General features: G+C 37.0%; 2 protein-coding genes across 3 annotated transcripts; one reads left to right on the top strand and one right to left on the bottom strand.

Moving 5' to 3' along the window:
• Nucleotides 1-770: 770 nt before the first annotated feature.
• LOC306871092 (repressor of RNA polymerase III transcription MAF1 homolog) lies at nt 771-9,987 on the bottom strand. The gene is made up of 9 exons (XM_079418784.1): nt 9,727-9,987; nt 9,502-9,540; nt 8,662-8,746; nt 6,251-6,382; nt 6,008-6,170; nt 2,901-3,022; nt 2,152-2,271; nt 1,974-2,066; nt 771-1,787 (listed from the first exon to the last, which is right to left on the bottom strand). The coding sequence occupies exons 3-9, from the start codon at nt 8,742-8,744 to the stop codon at nt 1,763-1,765; spliced, it is 738 nt and encodes a 245-aa protein (XP_079274910.1). The 5' UTR covers nt 8,745-8,746; nt 9,502-9,540; nt 9,727-9,987; the 3' UTR covers nt 771-1,762.
• A 2,013-nt stretch (nt 9,988-12,000) lies between these two features.
• LOC306871521 (ranBP-type and C3HC4-type zinc finger-containing protein 1-like) lies at nt 12,001-24,703 on the top strand. Of its 2 annotated transcripts, none has more exons than XM_079419534.1 (14): nt 12,001-12,512; nt 13,540-13,714; nt 15,343-15,426; nt 15,639-15,780; nt 16,207-16,297; nt 16,379-16,706; nt 16,830-16,942; nt 17,104-17,277; nt 20,426-20,586; nt 20,690-20,801; nt 21,443-21,622; nt 21,754-21,852; nt 22,085-22,228; nt 22,502-24,703. In XM_079419534.1, the coding sequence occupies exons 1-14, from the start codon at nt 12,243-12,245 to the stop codon at nt 22,580-22,582; spliced, it is 2,154 nt and encodes a 717-aa protein (XP_079275660.1). In that variant the 5' UTR covers nt 12,001-12,242; the 3' UTR covers nt 22,583-24,703. The 2 variants fall into 2 exon arrangements, with proteins under 2 accessions (XP_079275660.1, XP_079275659.1); XM_079419533.1 differs by having other exon boundaries at nt 16,830-16,954; nt 22,502-24,691.
• Nucleotides 24,704-24,784: the final 81 nt, after the last annotated feature.

Genomic DNA, 24,784 nt, shown 5'->3' with positions numbered 1-24,784 from the left:
CTGCGGCACCCGGGGAGCAGTTGGGGGTTCGGTTCTTGCTCAAGGGTCTCACCTCAGTCGTGGTGTTGAGGGTGGAAGACAGCGCAAAATGGCTTGATAATTGAGACTGTTTAGGTTTTTCGAGGATTAAAAAAAGGGCTTTTTATCATTTTAAAATTTTTATCATTGTAGGGTGGTTGTGTCCACACACTGCTAAGACATTTATATGCAAATTAAGATATTTGGCCTCCAATGTCTCCTTTAAAATTAAAATATTATAATCTTAATTCAAGTGATGAAGGATTTCGAAAGTCAGACAGTTATCAGTGTTGAGTACAACTGTAAGGTTAACCCTGCCTGCTTTACATGTTTGAAAGTGATAAACAGTTGAAAACATTAGGCATTTAGAAAAATAATCAAAAAGTAATCAGTTACATTACTTTAGTAAAGTAATTGAAAAGTTACACTAATTATATTTTAAGTAGGGCAACTTGTAATCTGTAACCTATTACATTTCCAAAGTAACCTTCCCAACATAAAGAGTGATTGTTACACTATACCTTTCTCATCTTTTTAGTTTTCAAAGTTTGTAAGCAAAGTTTATTGTATTTTTTAAATAAAAATATTTAGTTCTCAAGAAGAGTTATAAAACTTATAAAAAATATAAAACATTATTTTGTTTTTGTGCACAGGATTAAACACAAAGCCAGGAGAGTAAGTATTTCAAAAATAAGACAGAGTCACTGAAATGGAAGAGATCAAAGTGAATATTAAAGAGATAAGCCCAAACTGGTGATTAACCTGTACTTTTATTGTCACAGATGGTATCTGGCAACAAGACACAGCTTCCATTCACATTTTCTTTCATCGCTGTTATTAAAAAAAATAATTCACATCGTTATGAAAAAAAGGACATATTCGGGTGCACCAACCTTGAAAGCGTCAACAATATTTGGTTTGCATGTTTACCATTCTGGTATGGCAAAATAACAACAGTTGGTAAACTCATAGCAAAGCCTATATTTAAAGAATGCCAAAGAAATTGCAGCAACAAAAGTGAAACCTGCTGACATTTAATAAAAATCAGTGCAGTGTAATTAATAATAATTAAGTTTACCAAAAAAGCTTTATAGTTCATCCTCATATAAAGATTTAAGGAAAATAAGTCTAACATGTCTCGTTTGATAGAGCACGATGCTACCAATACCAGGATCATTGGTTTAAATCCCAGGAAATATATGTAGAGGGGGAAAAATTACCTGTAAAGTTGGTTTTGAGTAAAAAATATTTTACCAACAACCCCCCCCTCCCAAAAAAAAAAACAAAACAAAAAAAAAGTAAAATATGAAATATTAGGAGAATATTTCACAAATCCAGAAGGCATGCAGTCTTTGTATTCCAAAGTTCATATTCTCCACTGTCAAAATGCTGGTGTCTAAATGTGACTTTCAATCACTCCTAAGATGATCTGGTTTCCAGTGGTTTTTGTTTGGTCTCAGCCAATGCTTAAATGAGTCTGTCAAACCTTGTCCAAGCAGCTCTCCTGGAATTCCTCTCAGCCAGTTTGTGATCTTCTTTAGAGGCAAATGGGAGGTGTAAAATTAACTTTTCTTCTTCTCCTCAGTCCACAGTGAAGTAAAAATGAAACACACACACACACTTAAGAAAATAAAAGCTTTGAATTTTTTTTTTTTTTCTAAAAAAAAAGGAAAGAAGAAATAGGGTGCAAAGTTAACAGCGAGGCCCTTTGGCTGAAGCGCAGGTTGTCATCCCTGAGAAAGCTTTAGACACACAGAGCTCTAGGGAACCTGCAAAACAGAACAAGAGAAACTTTTTTAAAAGACAATGGCAAACACATATACAGTATAGAGATGGCTCACAGACCTATTACACATTGTAAAAAGCACAATGTTTTTTTTTTTCAGATTTAATGGTCTAGGACTACTTGAGCCCTCATGGATTGTATGAAGATGTCGTCATTAAAACAATCTCACCTATCTTCCATGAAGCTGTCCACTTCCTCTTCATCATCCAGCTCCATGTCCAACTCACTGTCAAAGCCACTGCGACCATAACTACTGAGGACACTGAAAAGAACACGATGTTAAAAAAAAGAAAGAAAATGACTAGAAAATGACTTTTATAATGTGTGTACAGTGAGTGATTACAGACCTGACTGAGCGGCAAGTGAAAAATACAATGCGTTTAAGCTTCTTGTTGTAAAAGAAGTAGTTGAAGGACCACATGCTGCCTTCCTCACCGAAGGGGTCAGAGTCAAGGTCTGGGTTGTAGCTACAAACCACATAAGGTAACACTTTATTTTAAGGTGTCATAATACAGAGTAATTACCTAATTAAGTACTTAGTAGCAGCCGTTGTTCTTACATGAAACAAAATGTACTTACCATGTAACTAAGTTATGGAACAGCCTGTTATTACAGTTTATAATTATATAGATGTAATAGGCAGCTACGAGTCTGTTACACAGCTACTAGTACATTTAAGTACAATCTTGTTACACTTTATTTTAAGTAGCTTATGCCTGTGTACTTACATTTGTAATTACGTTGTATAATGTCTGCAACACATGTAACAATCTTTTGGTTAGACAAGTTGCTGTGTAACAGACTCGGCCTGTTACATGTGTGTAACAGTAGCTGCCTTTTACATCTATATAATTACAAACTGTAAGTACAGACTGTTCCATAACTTAGTTACATGGTAAGTACATTTTATTGCATGCAAGTACAACGGCTACTACTAAGTACTTAACTAGGTAATTACTCTATATTATGGACACCTTAAAATAAAGTGTTACCACACATAACAATGGCTTATTAAACACAATAACAATTGGTTATTAAAATACATGTTCAGAACACATTTAATGAGGGAGAAATCATTTCTTTACTCATCACACACCTATAGATGTCACAGCCCTGCAGGCTTATCTCATGATCAATGGCATTCCACAGTTCTGGTCCTAGAGAGTTAAACTGCTCCCCCACAGCAGAACAAAGGCTGCTGTTAACAGAGTCAACCACCTGGAGGACATAAACAGACTGTTAGGAAACAATCATACTGAACTACGTATTTTCCAGTTTATGGGACCTTCTGAATTACAAAAATGTGTGAATTACTTGTCCTAACTAGTAAAACAAAAGAATTTCATATTGAGGTATATTACTACTAACAAGTTAAATGTTGAATACCCAGCATGCACTGCAACATGAATACATTTTTTGCTGTTTGCTAACTTTTTTTCATTTTGCTGTTGTTTTGTCATTACTCTTATTTGTTTGTCTACATTTGTTGATTTTCACCATTCTTGAGGATCGTGTGTTATGTTAAACTACTTTAAATTCCTTTTTTTTTTCCACATCAATCTACACTCCATACACCATAATGGCAAAGCACAAAACAGGTTTGTAACATCTTTGCAAATTTATTAGAAATAAAAAATTTAAATGATTCCATTGCATAAGTATTCATACCCTTTTCTGGTACACTTGAAACTTAGCTAAGGAGCACTCATATCACTTGTTGATGTTACTACATTTCGAGTCAAGTTAAACTGTAGCAAATTAATTTGAATGAGTATGATTTGGACAGGCACACACCTCTCAGTAAAGGTTTAACAGCTTATAATGCATATCAGAGCCCTAAGGTCAAAAGAACTGCCCGTATAGCTCAGAAACAGGTTTGAGTCAAGCCACACATCTGAGGAAGAGTTCAGAAAAAAATCTGCTGCATTGAAGGTTCACAGAAGCATGTAGCATCCATTATCCATAATGGAAGAAGTTTGAAACAACCAGGACTCTTCCTAGAGCTGGCCTCCTGGCCAAACTGAGCAATTGATGGAGAAGGGGCTTGTTTATACTGGTGACCAAGAATCTGATGATCACTCTAGTTGAGCTCCATGAGCATATGTAGATGGGAGAAACCTACAGAAGAAAAATATCACTGCAACACTCCACCGATCGGGGCTTTATGGCGGTGTGACCAAACTTAATCCTCTCCTTAGTGAATACACATGAAAACACACTTGGAATTTACAAAAAAAGCACCTAAAGGACCCTCAGACTCTGAGAAACAAGATTCTCTGGTCTGATGAACCTCAATTCTAAGCATCATGTTTGAAGGAAACCAGCTCTGCTCATCACATGCAGAGTACCATCCCAAAAGTAAAGTGTAGCAGGCTAGCAGCCTCGTGCTATGAGGCTGTTTTTTATGCAGCAGGGACTGAGGGACTCGTCAGAGTAGAAGAAAAGCTCAACGGACAAAAAAATATTGAGATGGCCTTAATGAAAACCCAGTCCAGAGCATTCAGAACCTCAGACTGGGCAGAAGGTTCACTTTCCAACAGGACGATGACTCTAAACACACAGCAAGAGTGGCTTATACACAACGCTGTGAATGTCCTTGAGTGGCCAAGCCACAACTTAGGTTTGAACCCAATCAAATATTTCTGGAGAAATACTGAGTTAAGGGTATGAATACTTATGCAATGTACTTATTTCAGTTTTTTATTTTTAATAAATTTGTAAAGTTGTCATAAATCTGTTTTTTGGTTTGTCATTATGGTGTATGGAGTGTAAATTGATGTGAGGGAAAAAGTCATTTAAAGCAGTTCAACATAAGGCTGAAAAAAATAAAGGGTTATTAATAGTTTCGCAAGGCACTGTACAACCCTTTCAATCTACATCCCAAATATCTTTGTTTCTGAAGGATGATATGATAAAAAAAAAAAAAAATAATAATGTACTTATTGTATTACTAACTGAAAATTTTCTAGAAAGCTGTGGGTACTTATACTAAGTTATTGGTGGATTATTTTTTTTTTTTTACATTTTACAATTTGTGAACAAATTAAAACGGACACACAAAAAAAAAGGAGTGTTCCTTGGGACAATTAAGACAATCATTTAGAGAACTTATAAATCAGGGCCCGTATTTACAAAACATTTTCTCTTACCACTAAGAGTTCTCCTAAATGGCAGTAAAAGTTTTTAGCTAAGAGTTTTCTCTTAAAACCCATTCACAAACCTGCTGAGACAAACTTTTACTAAGGAATAGAGAGAAGTCTTAAGCTAAGAGTAAGGGCAGGGTTGACCTTGTTGCTATGGATGATATCAGCATGCTTGCTTACTAACTATGCACACAGTGATTGGCTGATAGGAGAGGGGTCTCTGTCAGAGATTTATTCATTGAAATATTGCAGAGCGCAATGTTATGTTGCCATATTCAAATAAAGATTTACAAATAAAAATGTTAATTGCCACATTCAAATAAAGATTTTAAAATGCAGGCTAAGTGTCACTAATTAAACACACACACATATACATACATATATATATACACACATATATATATATATATATATATATATATATATATTATGTTCAGCTAATTGTTAGGCTGTATGCATCTCAAACAAATTAGTGAATATGCACATAAACAGCCTTTTAATTAAAAGAGTAGAATAATCATGGCTGATAGTAAGACATGCAAACAAAAAAGAAAACCAAACTGGACGCAAGAACAGCTGTTACTTCTTCCCCAATTGGTTAATGAAAACAAACATATAATCAAAGGAAAATTTGGAGTTGGGAAAACCTCCAAAACCAAAGGCGATTGCCAGCAACAGCCATTTTAGGATAGTTTGTGGTTTGGTTTTAGTGACTTGAGTCATCTTCACTACTCCTAACGTTTCACAGATTTAGGAGCTAGTATTAGTGCTAAAACGCTTTGTGAAACGCTTTGCTTAGAGCAAAAATGTAGTAGTCCTAAATTTACCCATTATTATAAAGAGTTTCTCCTAAATTGACAAGTTATGAGCTACTTTTAGCCTTAAGATGTTTTGTGAATACAGGCCCTGATTGCATAGTGTTGCCTTGAATTTTTAACTTCTCAATTCTTGACAGTGCATCTAAAAACCTTTGTACCTGACATTTAATAATATAACATCACATAAAAAGTTCTTTACACAGCAGAAACAGTGTGATGCAGTGGAAACCAGTCATTCTAACCCAGTTAACGCTGGGCTCTCGGCTGAACTCATGGGCACGGGCAGCACTGAAGTCATAATCAGGCCGGAACGACTCGTTCAGGGTGGTGATAAGGTAGAACAAGGTCTTTCTGCAACACTTATCACTTAGTGGGTTTTCTCCATCCTCCCCACTCTTCCCCAATCTAAAAGAAAGAGCACAAGAGATTGTGTAGTGTGCCCACAATAGCAGAGGTAAAACCTAAGGTTGTGTGTTAAGGCTTACAGGTTAGGGCTTGGAGCACTGCTGGACTGAGGGGGTGACAGAGCTTCAAGAACATGTGGCTCCCCCTCCTGACAAAACTGCTTAAACATGTGCTTGTCATCACCAGCCATCTTACACGAGTAGCTCTCGATCCTACAGTCAGGAAAAGAGAAAACGAATAAGAAAGGGATTGATTTGATTAAGGACTATACAAACAATTGCACACACAAATGTCAGAATAATATATTGTTTGGGATTTATTGCAGTAGAATTCAAACTATTTGAGTGTGATTTCAAAAAATGTTTTAATCATCCCAACTCAACTGCTAGGCTTTTCCAAAGCTATATTTTTAGGCTTGGCTAAAATGTCACAGAGGTAGAGTGAGGGGGAGGACATAGGAATATCGTGTGTGTTTATCTTTCTGGCTTATGGAAGAGAGGTTGTGCAACTTTAGACAGTCCCAGTAACAGTCCACAGACGTGATTATTTATAGGTGAAGGGCAAAGGCTGTAGCAGGACGCGGAGGAGAATCATATGATTAGGGACACTGTAGCCCTGTGTTGAAGCTCCATAAATCAGTGGAAGAAACAAGCAAACGGTGGAGAACAAAGGTTTAACTATCATAAACTGTATGTGTCTGCTGTGTAAAGATCACTTTGAGGAAAGACACGTCACACCTAACTAGACAGTTTGAGAGTAGGGCTGTAACAAGATACTGATGGTGTCTGTTAGTAAATAGAGATGGTACCAAGGCAACTATGCATGCATTGGTTAGTTAGGCTCTTCACTAGTTTGAAGTTGTACACATACACTTATGCCATTGTGAGCACTATAAAAAGTGGACTATAAAAAATTATATATATAGTATTGGCATCTGTGCTCTGAGATACCACATTTGAGCTCTCTGTACTGTACTCCAAACTAATTCAATAACAAGACTAAATGCTAAACAAGCTGGAAGATCATATGAAATTCAGCTGTTTACAGGCACCCCTAAATAACCACAGTGGTATGTGGTAGATGACACTGCAATCTGCATCACGGGTACAACAATCACGTCTTTACTCTGGGTATATCAGACCCCTTATCCTTGCATAACATCTTCACAAAGTGAAAGAAAACAATACAATATAGTTTTAAACCTAACCGCAAAAAGATAAAGAAACATGTAGTGTACAATTAGTAAGAACCAATAAATTGGGTTCAATATCACTTACGTCACTGTGACATCGTTTGAAGTTGTTAAAAGTATAGAACTACTCAGTTGCTAAAATTACACTCTTGGTGACATAAGACAAGAATTGCTATCATTTATAATAATTCAGCAACTTTCTTACTTCTGCTGGTTCCTGCACTGAGCTGAAACATGCTAAAGTTTGCAGAGTAAAAGCTAAAACACTTATGCCAGGGATGGGCAACTTTGGTCCTGGAGGGCCAATGTCCTGCAGAGTTTAGCTCCAACCCTAATCAAACACACCAGCTTGTAGCTTTCTAGTGATCTTGAAGACCTTGATTAGCTGGTTCAGGTGTGTTTGATTAGGGTTGGAGCTAAACTCTGCAGGACAGTGGCCCTCCAGGACCAAAGTTGCCCATCCCTGACTTATGCACATGATGCTTTGACTCTAAAATAAGCACAGGAAGAATCAAAATATGTGCATGTTGATGTGTGACAGGATGTTTACCAGAACAGACACCTGAAGACAAGAATTAAACTATCTAAAACAACCTAAATCCAGGGTTACTGCTCCTTTTGACCAATTAATTTCCATAAATCTTCCAGTTGTTTGTATGTACTGGGTAAGGATTCTTAATATTTTTTAAAGAGTCTGCACTCAGAAAGAGCCATTTGTACCCAATTCATTCTAGACATTTAAATTATTTACAGGGATAGTTCACCCAAAAGTGAAAATACGGTCACAATTCACTCACCTGTAGTCATTCATTAAACTTTATGACTTTTATTCATATTCTAAACAAAAATTAAGGTATTTTAATAAAACCTAAGGAAATTTGTCCCCTCATTGACAGCTCATTCCACAAAAACTTTAAAGATGAAAAAATTCATAATGAGATCTTTAAAATTAATTGATAGGAATAGAGTGATTTGATTATGGTCTTCTGAATCCGAAGAGAAATTATCACTTTATATGATGAACAGATTTAATTTAGGCTTTTTTCATATATAAACTTTGATCATACATTGAGCACTACATAAGTGTTGAAGAGTCAAAGTTTGGGTGAGTGAAATACAAAATTTTCATTTTTGGGTGAACTCTCCTTAAGAATTTACAAAGCCTGAACACTTAAAAAATATATATATATCTATTCCCAGGTGTTACAGGGTACCCACATTTTGTAAATCACAACTCTTAAGAGTTCAAAAATGTTCAAAGGAAAGAAAAAAAATTGCAATTATTTCCAAAGTTCGCACCTGCCAAGGATGTGAGCATCTCCAGTTTCAACAAACAGCTGGGAGCTCATGGCCTCGAAACGGGAATTCTCTAAAAGCTTCATAGCTGGAAAACAAAACGCATACATACACTCATCAGAAGCCAAATATCTCTTATTTCATTGTGTGTGAGTAACCCGTTACAATATAAACAATTTATTGATGCGACTAGTTGTTAACAGTGTAATGAAGATGCCCAAATGGAAACAGTGCGTGTAGCGTTACTTTAGTGCTTTACATAAAAACAACTTTACGTATGAACTGCATAACTGTCCGTATGAACAAGAAAATAGCTTGTGCGTTAACGAAAATTATGTATTCATTTATGACATTAAATGCAAAAATAATAACACTGAATTGACTTTACATCTGAAAACGGTAAGACAATCGCAGCATCCCATCTGCCTGTCCCCCTCCCCCCAACAACAACCCTTTAAGCACTTCCTACTTCCTAAATATCGACCAGGGGCCTGTTTCATAAAACTAGTTTACCAAATAAGCCAGGCTTATTTAAGTTAGTCTGACTTATTTTGAACCAAATCAACTGACAATAAGTCAGACTAACTGAAATAAGCCTGGCTTATTTGGTAAACTAGTTTAATGAAACAGGCCACTGGGCGTGTGGGATGAAAACAACAACAACAACAAAAAACTCAAGTGGGGACATTTTATTGATAAAATATTAAACAAGATTACATTAAGAAAGAGCAAAGTGGTTTAGGAATAAATACATTATATTATTTACATACAACAACAGCAACTGAACAGCTCTGGTTTTAGTATTGACGACATACGTCACAGAGTATCAGTTGTAATGCTTACCTTTACTGTTGTACTGCCAGTTTCCAACTAAAAACAAATCTGGGCGAATGGAGTAATAAGGTCGGTTCACAGAAAGTTCGTTTACGGAGTTGTTCAACTAACAACACAATACAAGCTAAAATGGTCTGGCGTCTACAACAATAAAAACCGTTGTACAAAGTAAATTCAGTAAATGTGAAAATGACTCGGTCGAGACTGACATATTCTGCAGGCGTTTTCTCTCACCGCAAAGCTTCTTATTTCGACTAAACGCAACATAAAATTCAGCGATTGTGTCGAGCTCCAAGACAGCGACTGCAGCAGCATCCCCTCACTTGACCTACAACAAATTACCTTCTGAAAAGCGTCGGTTTAAATGACGCGACTTGATTAAGCGATGTTTAAATTAGCACTTGCGACCCCTCGCTAACGATTATGCCTCCTATTTCTTGTCTTATGTTAGGAAAACATCCAACAACAGTCTCTATATCCGAAAACAGTGCGCACAAACCACGCCTCTTAGCAGTCTGAAATATTTCCGCTGATGATAACCACGCCCACTGTGTGTTCAGGAAAATAATACGGACACTTCTATTGGCTACTTAGTCTGTCAATTAAACGTACTGGACATTCCATTGGCTAAATGTTACGTCATTTAAATCATGTCCAAAGAGCGATTGACCCTTTTATGAATTCTTTGCAAAGTGTTTATTTTTTGTGCAGTGGAAAAAAAAATTAATTTAAAAAATTTTAAAGACAGATTATTTAGAAATTGAAGCAGAAATTATGTTTTGAGAAGGTGTTGAGAATGATAAATGGTAATTCGATCCACTGCAAGTGGGACGTGACAATTAGGACGTAGCCCCAGTTCATGTAAAGTACCTGAAGATCATTCATTCATTTAAACATAAATGTTTTAATCAACACAGAACATTTTCTCGAATCTAAAGAGTAAATAGGATTTCATATTTTGTAACTAAATCAATGAATGTTACTGTTTTGTACACTTACATTTACTTTTAGTCATTTAGCAGACGCTTTTATCCAAAGCGACTTACAAGAAAAAGTAACTAAAACTACAAGTTAACACTCTGCAAATACTCTATACACACCCATTTAAGAAAATACAGAAATTAAATAAAATTAACAAATGCATACAACAACATTTCAATAGTAAACATAAAAAGGGAAAAAAATAAATAAAATAAAAATAAAAAGCTATACTTCTATCCTTTGCCGGTGTCCCAGCCCGGTGGAGTCGATGGTCTTTACATTCTTTACTTTTAGTCATTTAGCAGAATATAGATTATTCAAGATTCAAGATTTTTATTCGTCGCATACACAATTATACAGAGTATAACCAGCAGTGAAATGTAAGTCAGGTCCGCTCCAAGGACATTGCAATTGTACAGAATACAAATATTAAGAAAAAGAAAAGTAGAAAAAAAAAAAAAAAAAGAATAAAATAGATAAAAGATAAAAAAATATATATAAATATAAATGTGCAGGTCAGTATGTTGTTGACATAAATAGTAATAACAGGAATGTGCAAAAGAATGTGCAAAAAAGTTGTACAGGGTATTTAAATAGCAGCAATATGAGGTAGAAAAAATTATGAATAGCTTATTGATATAGTGATATTTACATGGAGTCATGTGATGTTATGACACAGAGTTAGAGTTTAGGAGCCTGATGGCCTGGGGGAAGAAGCTCCTCCTAAGTCTCTCAGTTTTTGCCATCAGGCTACGGAAGCGCTTACCAGATGGAAGCAAAGTGAATAGATGGTTACCAGGGTGATTAGAGTCCTTGATGATTTTGACAGCTCTATTTTTGCAGCGTTTGAGGTAGATGTCCTGCAGAGACGGGAGAGCAGACCCTGAGATGCGCTCAGCTAAGCGCACAACTCTCTGTAGTGCTTTGCAGTCCTGATTGGAGCTGTTTCCATACCACACTGAGATGCACTGAGTCAATACACTTTCTATGGTCCCTGAATAGAAAGTTTTCAGGATTGCTGGTGAGACCCTGAATTTCCTCAGCTGTCGCAGATGGTACAGTCTTTGCCTGGCTTTCTTAACCTGTGTTTGGATGTGTGTAGTCCAAGTCAGGTTCTCGGAGATGTTTACACCGAGGTACTTGAAGCTACTCACCCTCTCCACATTATATACAGATTGTCGTTATATAGATTATATATATAATACTATATAGATTATACAATCTAGCCTGCACAGTGGGACATGAATGGTTTTGCTACAGTAGCTATAGTTTAAGTTTGTTATTATTATTGAATATAAAACAATAGTAAAACCATCCAAAATATTTACCATGATTGTACTAGTCTTCATGGTTTAACTGTGATATAAGGTGTAATTAAATATTATTAAGAACATAACAGCCTACTAGTATTTTTATGCAATCATGTAACTGTAACGAGCGTTAACATCACCACAGTTACAGTTTCATTTCATGAGATGAAATTCAAGCTTGATATGGAAAATTGGGATATCCCCTAGACGAGAAAGCAGAGTGTATGTGAGTGTGTTTTCGGCAGGAGGCGCAGCGTCTGCTCTCTCAGTGTAAAATGTCTGCTTGAGCCGTGTTTCTTCCTGCCCTCCATCAGAAACTAAAACAAAGATGACAAGGCCGCTACTTTTGTGTAAGTGTACGGATCAGGGAGTCGTAGCATATCTCCAAACATCATATTAGCACACAAGCCCGGCTGGTACTGGAGTGTCAACACGACATATTCACTCGGTGGCGGCGGCATGTCGCTGAGCTCAGGCGGGTGGACTCACACACCTCCGCCGGCCCAGTCTGCACCGACTCATCTCGGCCAGGGGGCCTCGCAATCGGCCTGCAGCACTGTTTTGATGTCGGTGAAGGTGTCAGTATGCCACTCAGGTATACGACCGCTTTGTCTCCCGGGGGCCGGAGACGAATCTCTCCGTCTTCAGCTGAGCATGGACCCAGGAAAAGCAGGGGAATTCCGCCTCGCGTTACGAGACATCAGCGGAGCCGCGGCTGGACGCAGCGTGGTGAGGAAACGGCCAACTTGCGTTAAGTTTCTGTCTGCGGTGCTATGTATACTCGTGAAGAGTTGATTTTAAAAAGCGCAACATAGTAGTATTTTCATTCCAGAAGTATATGCGGCATAATATAGCGCTGCCCTCTGGCGAGCACACATGAGTGAATCACATGTTGTTTTGCTGGTCTTTGTTTTTGAAATCCATCCTCCACCCCCTAAATTTGATAGTTTGCTCAGAGTTGAGTCATAAATACACTTAATGCTCTTCACGCTACCTATACGCATTTAATATTAGTTGACACAATAATAGTCAGTATCAATCAGCATTGATACTTTTATTTGCTGTAATAGACTGAAAAAAAAGAAAGTGAAACTACCTCGTGAATCTGTTGCTATAAACTTCGTTATTATTTGTATTTACACAAATGTAAAATAATACAAATAAAAAGTTAAACCTATTATTTCATTTAAAAAAACGTTTAATATTTAATTCTGTATCCTTCTGTTTTGCAAAAAGTATGCACTTTTTCTAGGATTGTGTTATTTGGGGACATTGTGACTAATTAGATATCCAGGGGTAGTGCACTAATACAGTTTGTGTATCAAATTCATTGCATTTATCTATTATACCCAGGGTCTTGGAGATGCCAAACAGAAATAATATTATTTTATTTTGCATTTGAGTCCTGCTGTCTCTTTGGGACCTCATTACACTCATGATCCTGAAAATATTGTTTTGAAAACTGAAAAGATAGCTCTTGTGTACCCAATGATGAATATAACCAGGTAAAACAATAACGACAATTTAATGAAAATATGTGATGGGTCGACGGCTCATAATAGTGAAAAAATGCCTAATTTTAAGTTCGTAGATGATAATAGGTTTTAAATAGGCTAGGTCATTTATTTGCTTGTGAGAAATGGATATTTCTTGGACTATGTTATTTTAGTTGTGAAATCAATGAATGTAAATGTTATGTTATGTGAAAGTAAATAACTCCATTAGATTTTGTGTCTCTCTGTTTATTTTCATTCAGTCCATTGCTGAATTTGACCTCAAGACTGTTTCCTATGAAGTCAAGTCCCCACAGTGCCATGAACTGAGTTTGGCAACACCACCACATGATCGTATCACTTTCAACTTCCGCTGTGAGCAGGAAGCACAGGAGTGGGCCACTGTGGTGATGTCATCACTCCGTGAGGCACATAGAGGTTTGCCTTTCTTCTGCTTTCTTCCAACAATTTGTCACTTTTGTTAATTCATTAGTCTATAAATACAGATACACACCGTAAGATAATGTCATCTGCTAAATTACATTTACATTGTCATTTAGCAGACGCTTTTATCCAAAGCGACTTACAAATGAAGACATTAGAAGCAATCAAAACCAACAAAAGAGCAACAACATGCAAGTGCTATTACAAGTCTCGGTTAGCCTAACGCAGTACACGTAGCACGTAGTTAAATTTTATTTTTTTTAAGAAAACGAGTAGATAGAATATAGAAGAAAGAAACCTAGTTTTTTTTATATAATTTATATTATAGAAACAAGTAGATAAGCTTGTTAAAAAAGAAAGCTAGTGTTAGTTTTTCAAGAAAATCTAGCAGTTAGAGAATAAATATGCAATTGATAGAGGGTCAAGTGTGTTTAAAAAAAAAAAAAAAAAAAAAAAGAAGACAGATAGATAATATTAGAATAGAGAGTGCTAGAGTTAGAGGGTCAAATAAAGATGGAAGAGATGAGTTTTTAGCCGTTTCTTGAAGATGGGTAAGGATTCAGCTGCTCGGATTGAGTTGGGCAGGTCATTCCACCAGATGGGAACAGTTAATGAAAAAGTCTGTGAAAGTGATTTTGTATTTGGGATGGCACAATAAAGCAATGTTCACTTGCAGAACGCAAGCTTCTAGAGGGCACATAGGTCTGAAGTACTGATTTTAGGTAAAGGGGTGCAGAGCCAGAGGTGGTTTTGTCGGCAAACATTAATGCCTTGAATTTTATGTGAGCAGCTATTGGTAGCCAGCGCAAATTGATGAACAGAGGTGTGATGTGCGTTCTTTTCGGCTCATTAAATATTAATCTTGCAGCGACATTTTGGATTAGTTGTAGAGGTTTGATGGAATTGGCTGGAAGACCTGCCAAGAGAGCATTGCAATAGTCAAGTCTGGACAGAAGAAGAGCTTGAACAAGATTTATTCAACAAAGATTTATTAAAATCCTTACGATTGTTGCTTGTCAGACTGTATGAACATGATCCCCCATGTTACACTGGGATCTCAGTTGTCATTAATGCAGACTGTATGACAGTCAAGCCTCGTTAAAAAAGGACATATGCAAGAAGAATCGTCCTGAGTTTTACATCATCAATCCATGAGACATTCAGTGCCAAAATGAGCCTCATTCACATGCAGAATTGAAATGGCGTTAAAAATCTCTAGTGTTGATTTGGTCATGGCTTGTCTTGAAAAGAAAAATGAAAAAAAAAAAAACAAAGATGATGATGTGTGGATAAAGTGGGTTTTTTCCTGTTCTTGATTTGACGGTTGTCATAGGAGAAGCCACACTGCAAGACTGCCTCAAAACTTCTGACTTTATTTCATCAGAGGTCATGAATTGCAATTGTCATTAATCAGATTAATCAGATTTTGGGCTAGGAGCAGAGTAATCTTGTAGGATTTTCAAAATTTGTCTGAGATTGCCAAGTTGTGGCCAAGATCGTACAGTGTGCACCTGGCTTAATTTTGTAATTCCTCTAGTTTGTATAATAGCTTTGCATTTCCTTTAACTTGTACCCTTTTTTCTGAGCTTTTAAACCACTATGTCTCTTGCTCTTCTTTTCAGTGGCGATTAGTTCCTCCAAAGAAGAAAGACGGCTACCTCCTCAGCCTCTGGATACACAGAGCAATCCGCCCATGCCACGTACAGGTTATCAAATGTGTCCTTTTTTTAATTTTCTGCTCACGATTTGCTTGACAATGTTGCCAAACAATAAACAAAGTGCCAATTGTCTATTATGTTGATGCAAATATCTCTGTTACACCCACTTGTTCTCCTTCCATTTCTGTTTCTTCCTTCTATCCCGCTCCTTATCCATTCTTGTCCTTATACATTTGAACCCTTTTTACTTTTCTCTTTAGAGGAGATTTGTGCGGAGCTGGTTAGCGCAATAGAGGCAGGTGATGTTCGTTCGGCATCTGTCTGTGCATCGTCTTTAGCTAAACAGAAAGCTGCTCTGAGCATTCAGCCATCTAAACGAAATTACACAGACACTGAAATTAGGTAAACTTCATGTTTACAGACACTGACCCACTCATTTTAACAATGTGTTCTAACCAGACAGAAAGCAGCAAGTGATAAAATATGTCTATTGCAAGAAGTATTTTAGTGTGATTTAAAAGGATTATTCACCCAGAAATGACTGTTCTGTCATTTATGCATGCTGATGTTGTAAGGCCTGTATGAGTGTATTTCTTCTGTGGAACGCGAAAGGAGGTATACTGCTGAATGGACAAACTATCTTCTTTTGTGTTCCACAGAAGAAAAACAGACCATACAGGTTTGGATGAACATCAGGGTAAGTAAATAATGGCATAATTTTCATGCTTGAGTGAATTATAATTTATACCAACTCAACACACAATTTCACATCTACACACATTTTCCAAGCAATTCTGATCTCAGCAAATGCCTTGATTATTCATGCAGCCTAGCTGTGGTGGTAGAGGACGCATCCTCCTCCTGTTGTGTCACAGTGAAAGTCTTGCCTCACTCCACAATTGGTGCTCTCAAACAGCAGGTAGGCACAGATTAACATTAACCATATAAACATTACTAACCATCAACCAAATAAACATTGTTGTCATTCTTTCAATGCAAGGTCTTCGCAAACTATGGTTTTCATCCACGTGTGCAACGCTGGGTCATCGGCCAGTCTTTGTGCTCTGATCACCGCTCTCTGGCTTCTTATGGAGTTCAGCGAGAAGGCGACACTGCATTCCTTTATCTCATTTCTGCCCGTCAGGCTCGTCTCAGTCGAGGAATTTACCAGCAAGAACAGGAGAGTGCTTTGCTCATGCCGGCTTTGGTGCCAACGACTAATCAGCCCCACCAAGAAGCAGTTACCAATGGGCCAGCACTGAACGCTCAAGCCTCAAGACCATACAGCACTCTGCCTACAAGACTTCATAACAGCCATAATACCCTGAGTGTGTATTCAGACCACCAGTTAAAGTCATAGCATGCACTTACACAAGCAAAGTAACATTAAAAATGATGCCTTCTGCAAAATGTGCCTCCAATTTTACAACCATAACCTCTTGATCTTGTAGGCAACAGTGCGGGAAGTACAGAGAGGTTGGGTTTGGGTGATATTCGTGACCTCATCAACCTTGAGCTGCCACAGTTGAATGAAGCCCTGGTGCCCAAAAGAACAAGCACACAGGTACAAAATTATGTGAGCACACAGAACAAATATTTAACAATATTTGAAATTCATAAACAGGAAATATGTATCACAAAAGAAACAAGTATGCAAATACATTGATGTACACGTATAATGAGATTATGGTGCTTATTTGAATACTTGTTTTTGTGGGTATGTAGCTGGGATGGGCCTGCCCAACCTGTACATATATTAATAAACCGACACGTCCTGGCTGTGAAATGTGTAGCGCAGACAGACCTGAAGGCTACACTGTTCCCGGCAGCTACAGACCAGATGCTCTGGAGCTAAGACGCATTCAACAGGAAAAAGAAGCAATAAGGCAGTACCAACAGGTGAGGCTTGCGAAATTCAATTGAGAAAGCATGAGCACATTTTGCACAATAATTCTGCCTGCTACCACTGGAATATTCCACTTCGTTTTTATGATGCTTGTGGAAATCATTGGGAACAGATGAGTCTGGCATGTTGCTTTTGCTGTTGGCTTATACATCTCATGCACACCAGCCATTTTACATCTACGCTCACACCCAGGTTTAGGACAAAATCCTCAGGATGGCATAGTAATTTGGTTTGTATTCATATAAATTGAATGAGAATGAATGGTAGACTTCTGTAGTGTATACAAATACTTTGGCGATTTTGAGGATATCAGAGAATATCAGCTGTTGAACAGTGTTGTATCTGTTCCAAAATTTACAGAGAGCCTTTTTTTCAAAATGTAGTGGTAAATTTCAATGACGTTGTGATAAAACTTAAGTAGTGGCAGAATTCCTTTCATATTGTGACGTATGTCTGAGTGTAACAGATTATCGAAAAAGAATAACTAGGGTGGGGACTTAAAAATGGAGGCAGAAGGCATTTTCACTGGAAGATCCAGTTATGATGTTTTGATTCAAATTTATAAGGTAAAAAAAAGAAAACATATAAATTGTTCACAATGAGATCTGTAACATGCATTGAGAAAACAGACTGAATTTTCATTTAGTGCTGACTTTAAGTATAATAGTAAAAATACGTGTTCATTTAATTTCAGCAATTTTTATGCATCTCATTTGTTATCGTTTAAAAAGTTGTATTTATACATCAATATTATATTAGCCACTAGTGACCTTTCTCTTTAGAAATCATCATCATCAGTCATTGAAAAACCCATATCAGCTGAGCACTATTAAAGAGCTACTTTTACTCATCTCTAAGGGTTTTTGTGTAGGATAAAGCCTGAGTTCTGATTGACTCCTCAGTTTGAATCTCTTCTCTTTTGTCTCTATTTTTTTTAAGGAGAAAGGGAGAAGAGAGGAGCTGAGGGGCAACAACTCACTACTGCACAACCTCGACCAGGACTACTGACTCACGCTTTCACACACTTTCAGTGCAGTCTCAACTAACAAACCACGCACACTCATACTCCAAATGCAGCTACAGTACTGCTGGTATACTGCTAAACTTATATATGCCTGAGCAGTTCACTGCTAATGAATTTAATCCATGCCAACCTCATCTATTCGAGTGAAACCTTTTACAAAATCTACACGTTAAAACCAATTCCAAAAACACCTTTATATTAAACCCTGCAATAGTCATACCAGAAGGTAATTTTTATAATATAATGGCAAAGCCGTTACTTCACTTGGTCTGAGATGCTTTGTTGCGCTGTGTCTTGGTTTAAAACATTATTCAGGTAAAGACTCATTTAATGCGCAGATGACACATACTGTATATCTTTGTAAGCAGACGTAAGAAATTATTCTTAATGTACAGCTATTGCAGGAGTGTAGAGCATCCATTTATGTAACCTGTTTGATACAAGTTCAGTCTGATTTTGCCTGACGGTATCTTGTAGAATAGTTTCAAATTCTCATATATTCAAGAGCTGAATGATTTTAGTCATGGAATTTTTGAAGTGACAGTTTCAGGTCAGAGATTATAGATCCCTTAATACAACTATCTCAGCATTTTGTTCATTGTAGAATGACTTATTGAGTTCTGTGATAGATCATCCAACGATGCACGTTTTGTTTCCAAAACTAAACACCAAATTTTACCTTATCCTACATCACTGCAGACTGCAGCTGTTCACACATAAGCAACATTAATTTTGCATTGATGTTGAAACTGTAAGATGAAATAAAGAGAGGCAAAAATCATTTATATAAACTGCGTCTGATGTGCCAAACCTGTGGAACGCTCTGTTTTACATTTTGACCAATTGGTGGCTAATTCGTATTATTTTGTATGATCTTACTTGTGTTTTTGTGCATATATTTCCCACTGATGGTTGGGTTTGGGGTGGATCTTCATGCTTGCTTTGAATCACATATGAAATACGAACTCATATGAAATCTCCACCTTGTTAAATAGTTGTTTTCTCATGAGATCAGTCTGGACAGTGTTGCGGAAACCTTTTGACTCTGTTTGGCCAAACTAAATGCATGCATGCATGCATGCATAGAAAACACATTTTATACAATTTTCGCACTCAAGCAAAAAGACATAACTTGGTGAAAATGTAGGCCGAGAGAGTTTTTTGTTCGTAGTGTCAGAAGCATACTAATATTTCAGTTGGCAAAAATATGCAGAAAGCGCATTTAGTAATTACCACAATGCCCATGAGCAATGCATGTAACCCCAAGTTTCTTTATGAGGGCTGGCAGTTATTGCATTATGGATAAAATGCATCTGCTAAATGATGAGTAGGCTTTAACCAGTGTGAGAGGGGAAGATACAGGAAGATGTGTTTTGGTCGGTTCAGTTAGGGCTGCAATGTAGCATAACTTGTTTCTGTATGACTGGACCTGATTCATTTTAACTCGTGTAAAATAGCCTGGAATTTAGGAACGACAGATGTCTATGCAAATTAACTATGTGACAAACTCAAATAAAGTTCTTTTAATAGGTACATACTATTCACACCTTGGGTGTCTTCTGTTTTTTTGTTTTTGTCTATTTTTTTATGTATGTGCATACACTGATATAAGTGAACACTGAATATAAGTAACAGCTCTGGTATGTTTTAAAGCCTTATGTTGTGTTATCGGTTTAATCATATAAGTAAGCGTTTGCATTTATGTATTCATAAATATTGTGTAAACTGTATATGTATTACAATTGCATTTATTTATGTAATTTGGGTGTCACTTTATTTTGTAGAATTCATGTTTTTAGTAATTCTAATTAACTACATATGCTATTATTGGTATAGAAATCAAAGGTACACACACACACACATATATTTCCACTGTCACTCATTACTATTTTCCAAGACAAATTTATAATGCATGCACATTACGACACAAACTCTCTAATCTAAACTAAGAAATGCTCAGATATGCCATTGGGATATTGTAGGTTTTAGACCCTGTTTCTGTCACCGATCTTCAAGATACAGCACATGCAATGTGTTTTACCTCACACGGTCTATCTATGAATGTCCTTCCATGTTTGCTTCTTTAGTTCTAACAGCTGCTCTTTCTGTGTCTGTAGGCCAGAGAAGCAGAACGCAGAGAGAACTATGCACGTCTTGTGCAGATGGACGGACAGGGTCTGGTTCCTAACCCAGAGAGAGTGGAGTGCAGGATCTGCTATGTGGAGCTTGAGCCTGGCGAGGGAGTCCTGCTCCGAGAGTGTCTCCACTGCTTCTGCAAGTGAGGAAGACAGAGTGTGCTGCTGTAGCACACACATAGTGACATTTATTGTTCTGTATAGTCATGCAGTATTTAAGGGAACCCTCTGTGTTTCTGTGGGTAGAGAGTGTCTGCGCTCTGTGATTCTGATGTCGGAGGATCCTCAGGTGGCATGTCCATACAGAGACGAGGCCTACGCCTGCGACTGCATCTTGCAGGAAAGAGAAATCAGAGCTGTGAGATCGCATTCATTTATACCGATTTTATTTTGTCTACAAAAAGACTCTGGTATTCGCACATGGATGAGAAGTGTATGTAGCTGGCTGTCGTTCTCTCAGTCCACGGATGTGACACTGTACATGGTGCTGGAGCGCACTTGACAGGAGACCTGGAGCAATGCTGCTCTGAAAGGCTTTTAATGACAGTGCCATTTGTTAAAATGACAAGTGCTGTCAAAACTTACTGTACGGAGTCATTTTGCAGCCTCATCCATACATACCAGTATAATTGTAGTGTCATTAAGATATAATTTTTTAGCTTTTAAAAATATATTCTGTTATAGATACACACACTTGTATATATATATATGAAATGTATAAAATGTCTTTATAATTTTTATGAATTTTACAGTTTCATTTCAGTTTATTTTAGTTTATCTAAATATAAAGGTAAACAAGGTAAAATATTTTTTTTTGACAACTTGCTGAAAATCTATTTTTTTTAAACCCTACTTAATTCTTGGTCCTAATAATGTACTTATCTGGCTTCAAATAACATCAGATAACATTTTTATTAATTTATTGAGTGATTTATCGAGTCAGTGCAAGTAACAAATATATGCTTTACATTTTTTGGCTCTGCTATCTTTCTCACTCAGCTGGTGTCAGTAGACGAATATGAGCGCTGGTTGCAGAGGGGTCTGTCTGTTGCAGAGTCTCGATGTGAGGGCAGTTATCACTGTGCTACAGCAGACTGTCCTGGCTGGTGTGTTTATGAAGACACTGTCAACACGTTCCACTGCCCAGTGTGCAAAAAACATAACTGCCTGCTCTGCAAGGTAAAGTATGTCAAATACTTGAACACACTGAAATGAACCCTTAAACAATGTTTTGCAGAGTTTTCCGTTCTCTAATAGGTTCTTATTATAATATAAGGTAAAGGACTTTGGCTTGTTTTTCCTCTACTTAGGCCATTCATGAAGGAATGAATTGTAAGCAGTATCAGGATGATCTAGCAGCCCGTGCCATCAATGACTCTGCAGCGCGAAGAACCAGAGACCTGCTGAAGGTCAAGCACAAACAAATATAGATCATTGTTGTATATCAAAGCTAATGTTAAGAAAGACCCTTTGTTATGTGACAACATCTTGTTCCTTATAAGTTATAAATGTTCATCCCTTTTCATTTTTTTTGTCCCATCACTCACAAATGAACAGAATGTTACCGTCACTTTTGATTAATTTCTTTCTTTCTTTCTTATTATTATTTACCCCAAAATTTCTGTCTCATCACTCACACAGACTCTTGTTAATTCTGGAGAGGCGATGCATTGCCCTCAGTGTGGCATTATTGTGCAGAAGAAGGAGGGCTGTGATTGGCTCCGCTGTACTGTCTGCCACACTGAGATCTGCTGGGTCACCAGAGGACCACGCTGGGGGCCCAAAGTAAGAGCATTTTTCATAAGCCTGGGACATAAGCTTTACTCTCTGGCTCCATTGGGTATCATACATAGGAAAGGTTAAAGTGTATAATGCTGGTTTCATTTCTAATTACTACATTCTGGCAGTTAAACCAAGCCATGCTGGTCAGTTATCACTATGACAAAGCCATAAATACAGCGACCTACAGATTCCTAAAAAAAGTTTTTTTCAAAATCATTGTTAATTGGTAATATTTATTATTTGGAAACAGAGCTTCGTTTGTCTTTATCACTTCAGGGTCCTGGAGACACAAGTGGAGGCTGCCGCTGCAATGTCAACAAACAGAGATGCCACCCAAAATGCCAGAACTGTCACTAAAGGGAAGAGCAGAGAGAGAGGGGAAGAAAAAGTAGTGTCATCTCATGGCAGTTTTTGACATTATAAAAGGTTTTGACAGACATCAGGGTTGCCAGGTCTGTGTAACAAAACCAGCTCAATTCCAGGAGGTCAAAACCTGCTTCTAGGTCCCAACTTATATCATGCTTCAGGGGGGCGGGGGTATTTCGCGGACTATAAAAAAACAGCCCATGGCAGCATTACGAAAGTAGCTCAATTCCACAGACTTGGCAACACTGACAGACATACACTTTGAGTGTGAGCTGACATATACTGTCCACCTGTTTTATTTTCAAGTTAGCTTTTTGATGCTTTTAACTGAAATACAGAAATACGTAGTTCTGTTGGAAGAATGGTACATTTTACGTAAGTAAATCATAAAGCAGTTGAAGGCACCATGGGTTATCCACTTGAAAACAGACTCCTCCTATTGGATGGCTACTGTATCAGCATCCTAATATTGTGTAATTATCTCAAAGACCCACAGAAAAGCTTTACATTTTCTCAGCTGTATGTTATATAGCAAATATCACCTATACTATGAAAGTATTTTGTTTCTGATCGACTACAAAAGGGTGACATTTGCATTTGAATGGCTTGTGAATGTTCACACAGCTACTACAAAATGTAAACCCACTTAAAACTGAATGAGTATTGCCACGCTGTAACTATTTTGAGTTATTTAAGACAGAATCACTACTTTGAGGGGGCTTAAATGAGTGATTTGCAAATGAATTATTCTTTTTAAGCAGTTCTTTTTAATGATTCAGTCAACTGGCAGTTCACTCAAGTACAACTGTGATGTGGGTGGCGCAACAGAACATTGAATATTATGTATAACCTAAATCAAAAACATTTTGATAAAAATAGATTTTAATACAAAAATACAAACATGGGAATGTTTTTAAGCATTTTTTAATCTGATCAAATGATCCCAGGAGGACAAAAATAAAGCCAAAGCTAATCTGAAGCTGCCGAAAAAAGGAAAATAAGGGAACGATTACAATGCACTTACACAAATACTTGTGTATTTGTCTTACTCTTAAAGCTATACTACACTGTTGAGAGCTGTTACTGAAAGTGCCTTTTCTTGCCTGTTTTCGTCATGTAACCACTAACATGAGCAGTCGTTTTGCAGTGTTACATTTGTTATTATTTTAAATACTGTATGTTGCTGTTGTTGTAGATTTGTGATCCAGCATAATTTATGTGTGCCGTGTTTTCCCTTCACCTTTCCTACCAACCAAGAGACATTGTATTTTGTGCATATGTTGCACATTAGTTCAGTTAGATTAACACAATTCAGTATATTGCTTTAAGATTTGATTGTTTGTAAGTTGGATGTGATTAATATGTAGCCTAGTTATTTAGTATTGTTTTAATGTTACATTGCAATGCTATACTAATTTAAGTAGCAGTAATGGTCAAGAGCAGGGACCTGAGGCTTGTGTGGAAAGTCCTCAAGACTGTTATAAGCCAAAGGACCGATGTTGATCCCAAAGCTTTGAATCTATGCACTGAAACAAATGTCAGCACCCAAAGCATCTACTTGTGCATCAAGCAAACTTTTCTAAATGTTTTCATGAGACAAAGTTTTTTTGTTTACAATTTGTTTTTTTTTTGCACTTAAAGTAGGTTTTTTTTTTCAAGCATTTATATTGTTGTTGTGACTGAGAATCCAGTGGAATTATGCAATATGTTTGTACAACTGCAAAACAGTGTTTAATGAGGGGGCGTTCATCCTTTCTCATGATATTATGAACCTCACTAATGTTCAAATATCTGCACAATGAAAGTCAAGTAGAGTGTTTTGCATGTACCACAGAAGAAAATGGAAAGGTCCTTGCACCAGCAGAAATCTTACACTTTAATTCAGGGTAGCAAGTCTTAAAAAGTGCCTTACGGATTATAATACTGAGCACCTGTATTGACAATATTTAAGATATTCTCATTATTACAAACATGTTTGGACTAATTTAACATGCTTCACATTTTGGTCTTAAAAAATAAAAAAATAACCAACCTGTATTTTATTTAACTATAATAGTTTGTTCTTCACTGCAGTGATTAAAATGCAAATACTTGCTAAATGTCATCAACTCTGATTTTGGTTCAGTTCTGACTCTCACATCACACACATTAGTTTTATTGAGGTGAAGAGGAAGCATCAACCATCAAGACTGA

The sequence above is a fragment of the Barbus barbus genome (assembly GCF_936440315.1).
Source record: "Barbus barbus genome assembly, chromosome: 1".
Lineage (NCBI taxonomy): Eukaryota > Metazoa > Chordata > Actinopteri > Cypriniformes > Cyprinidae > Barbus > Barbus barbus.
This window is presented reverse-complemented; position numbering and strand designations above follow the sequence as displayed.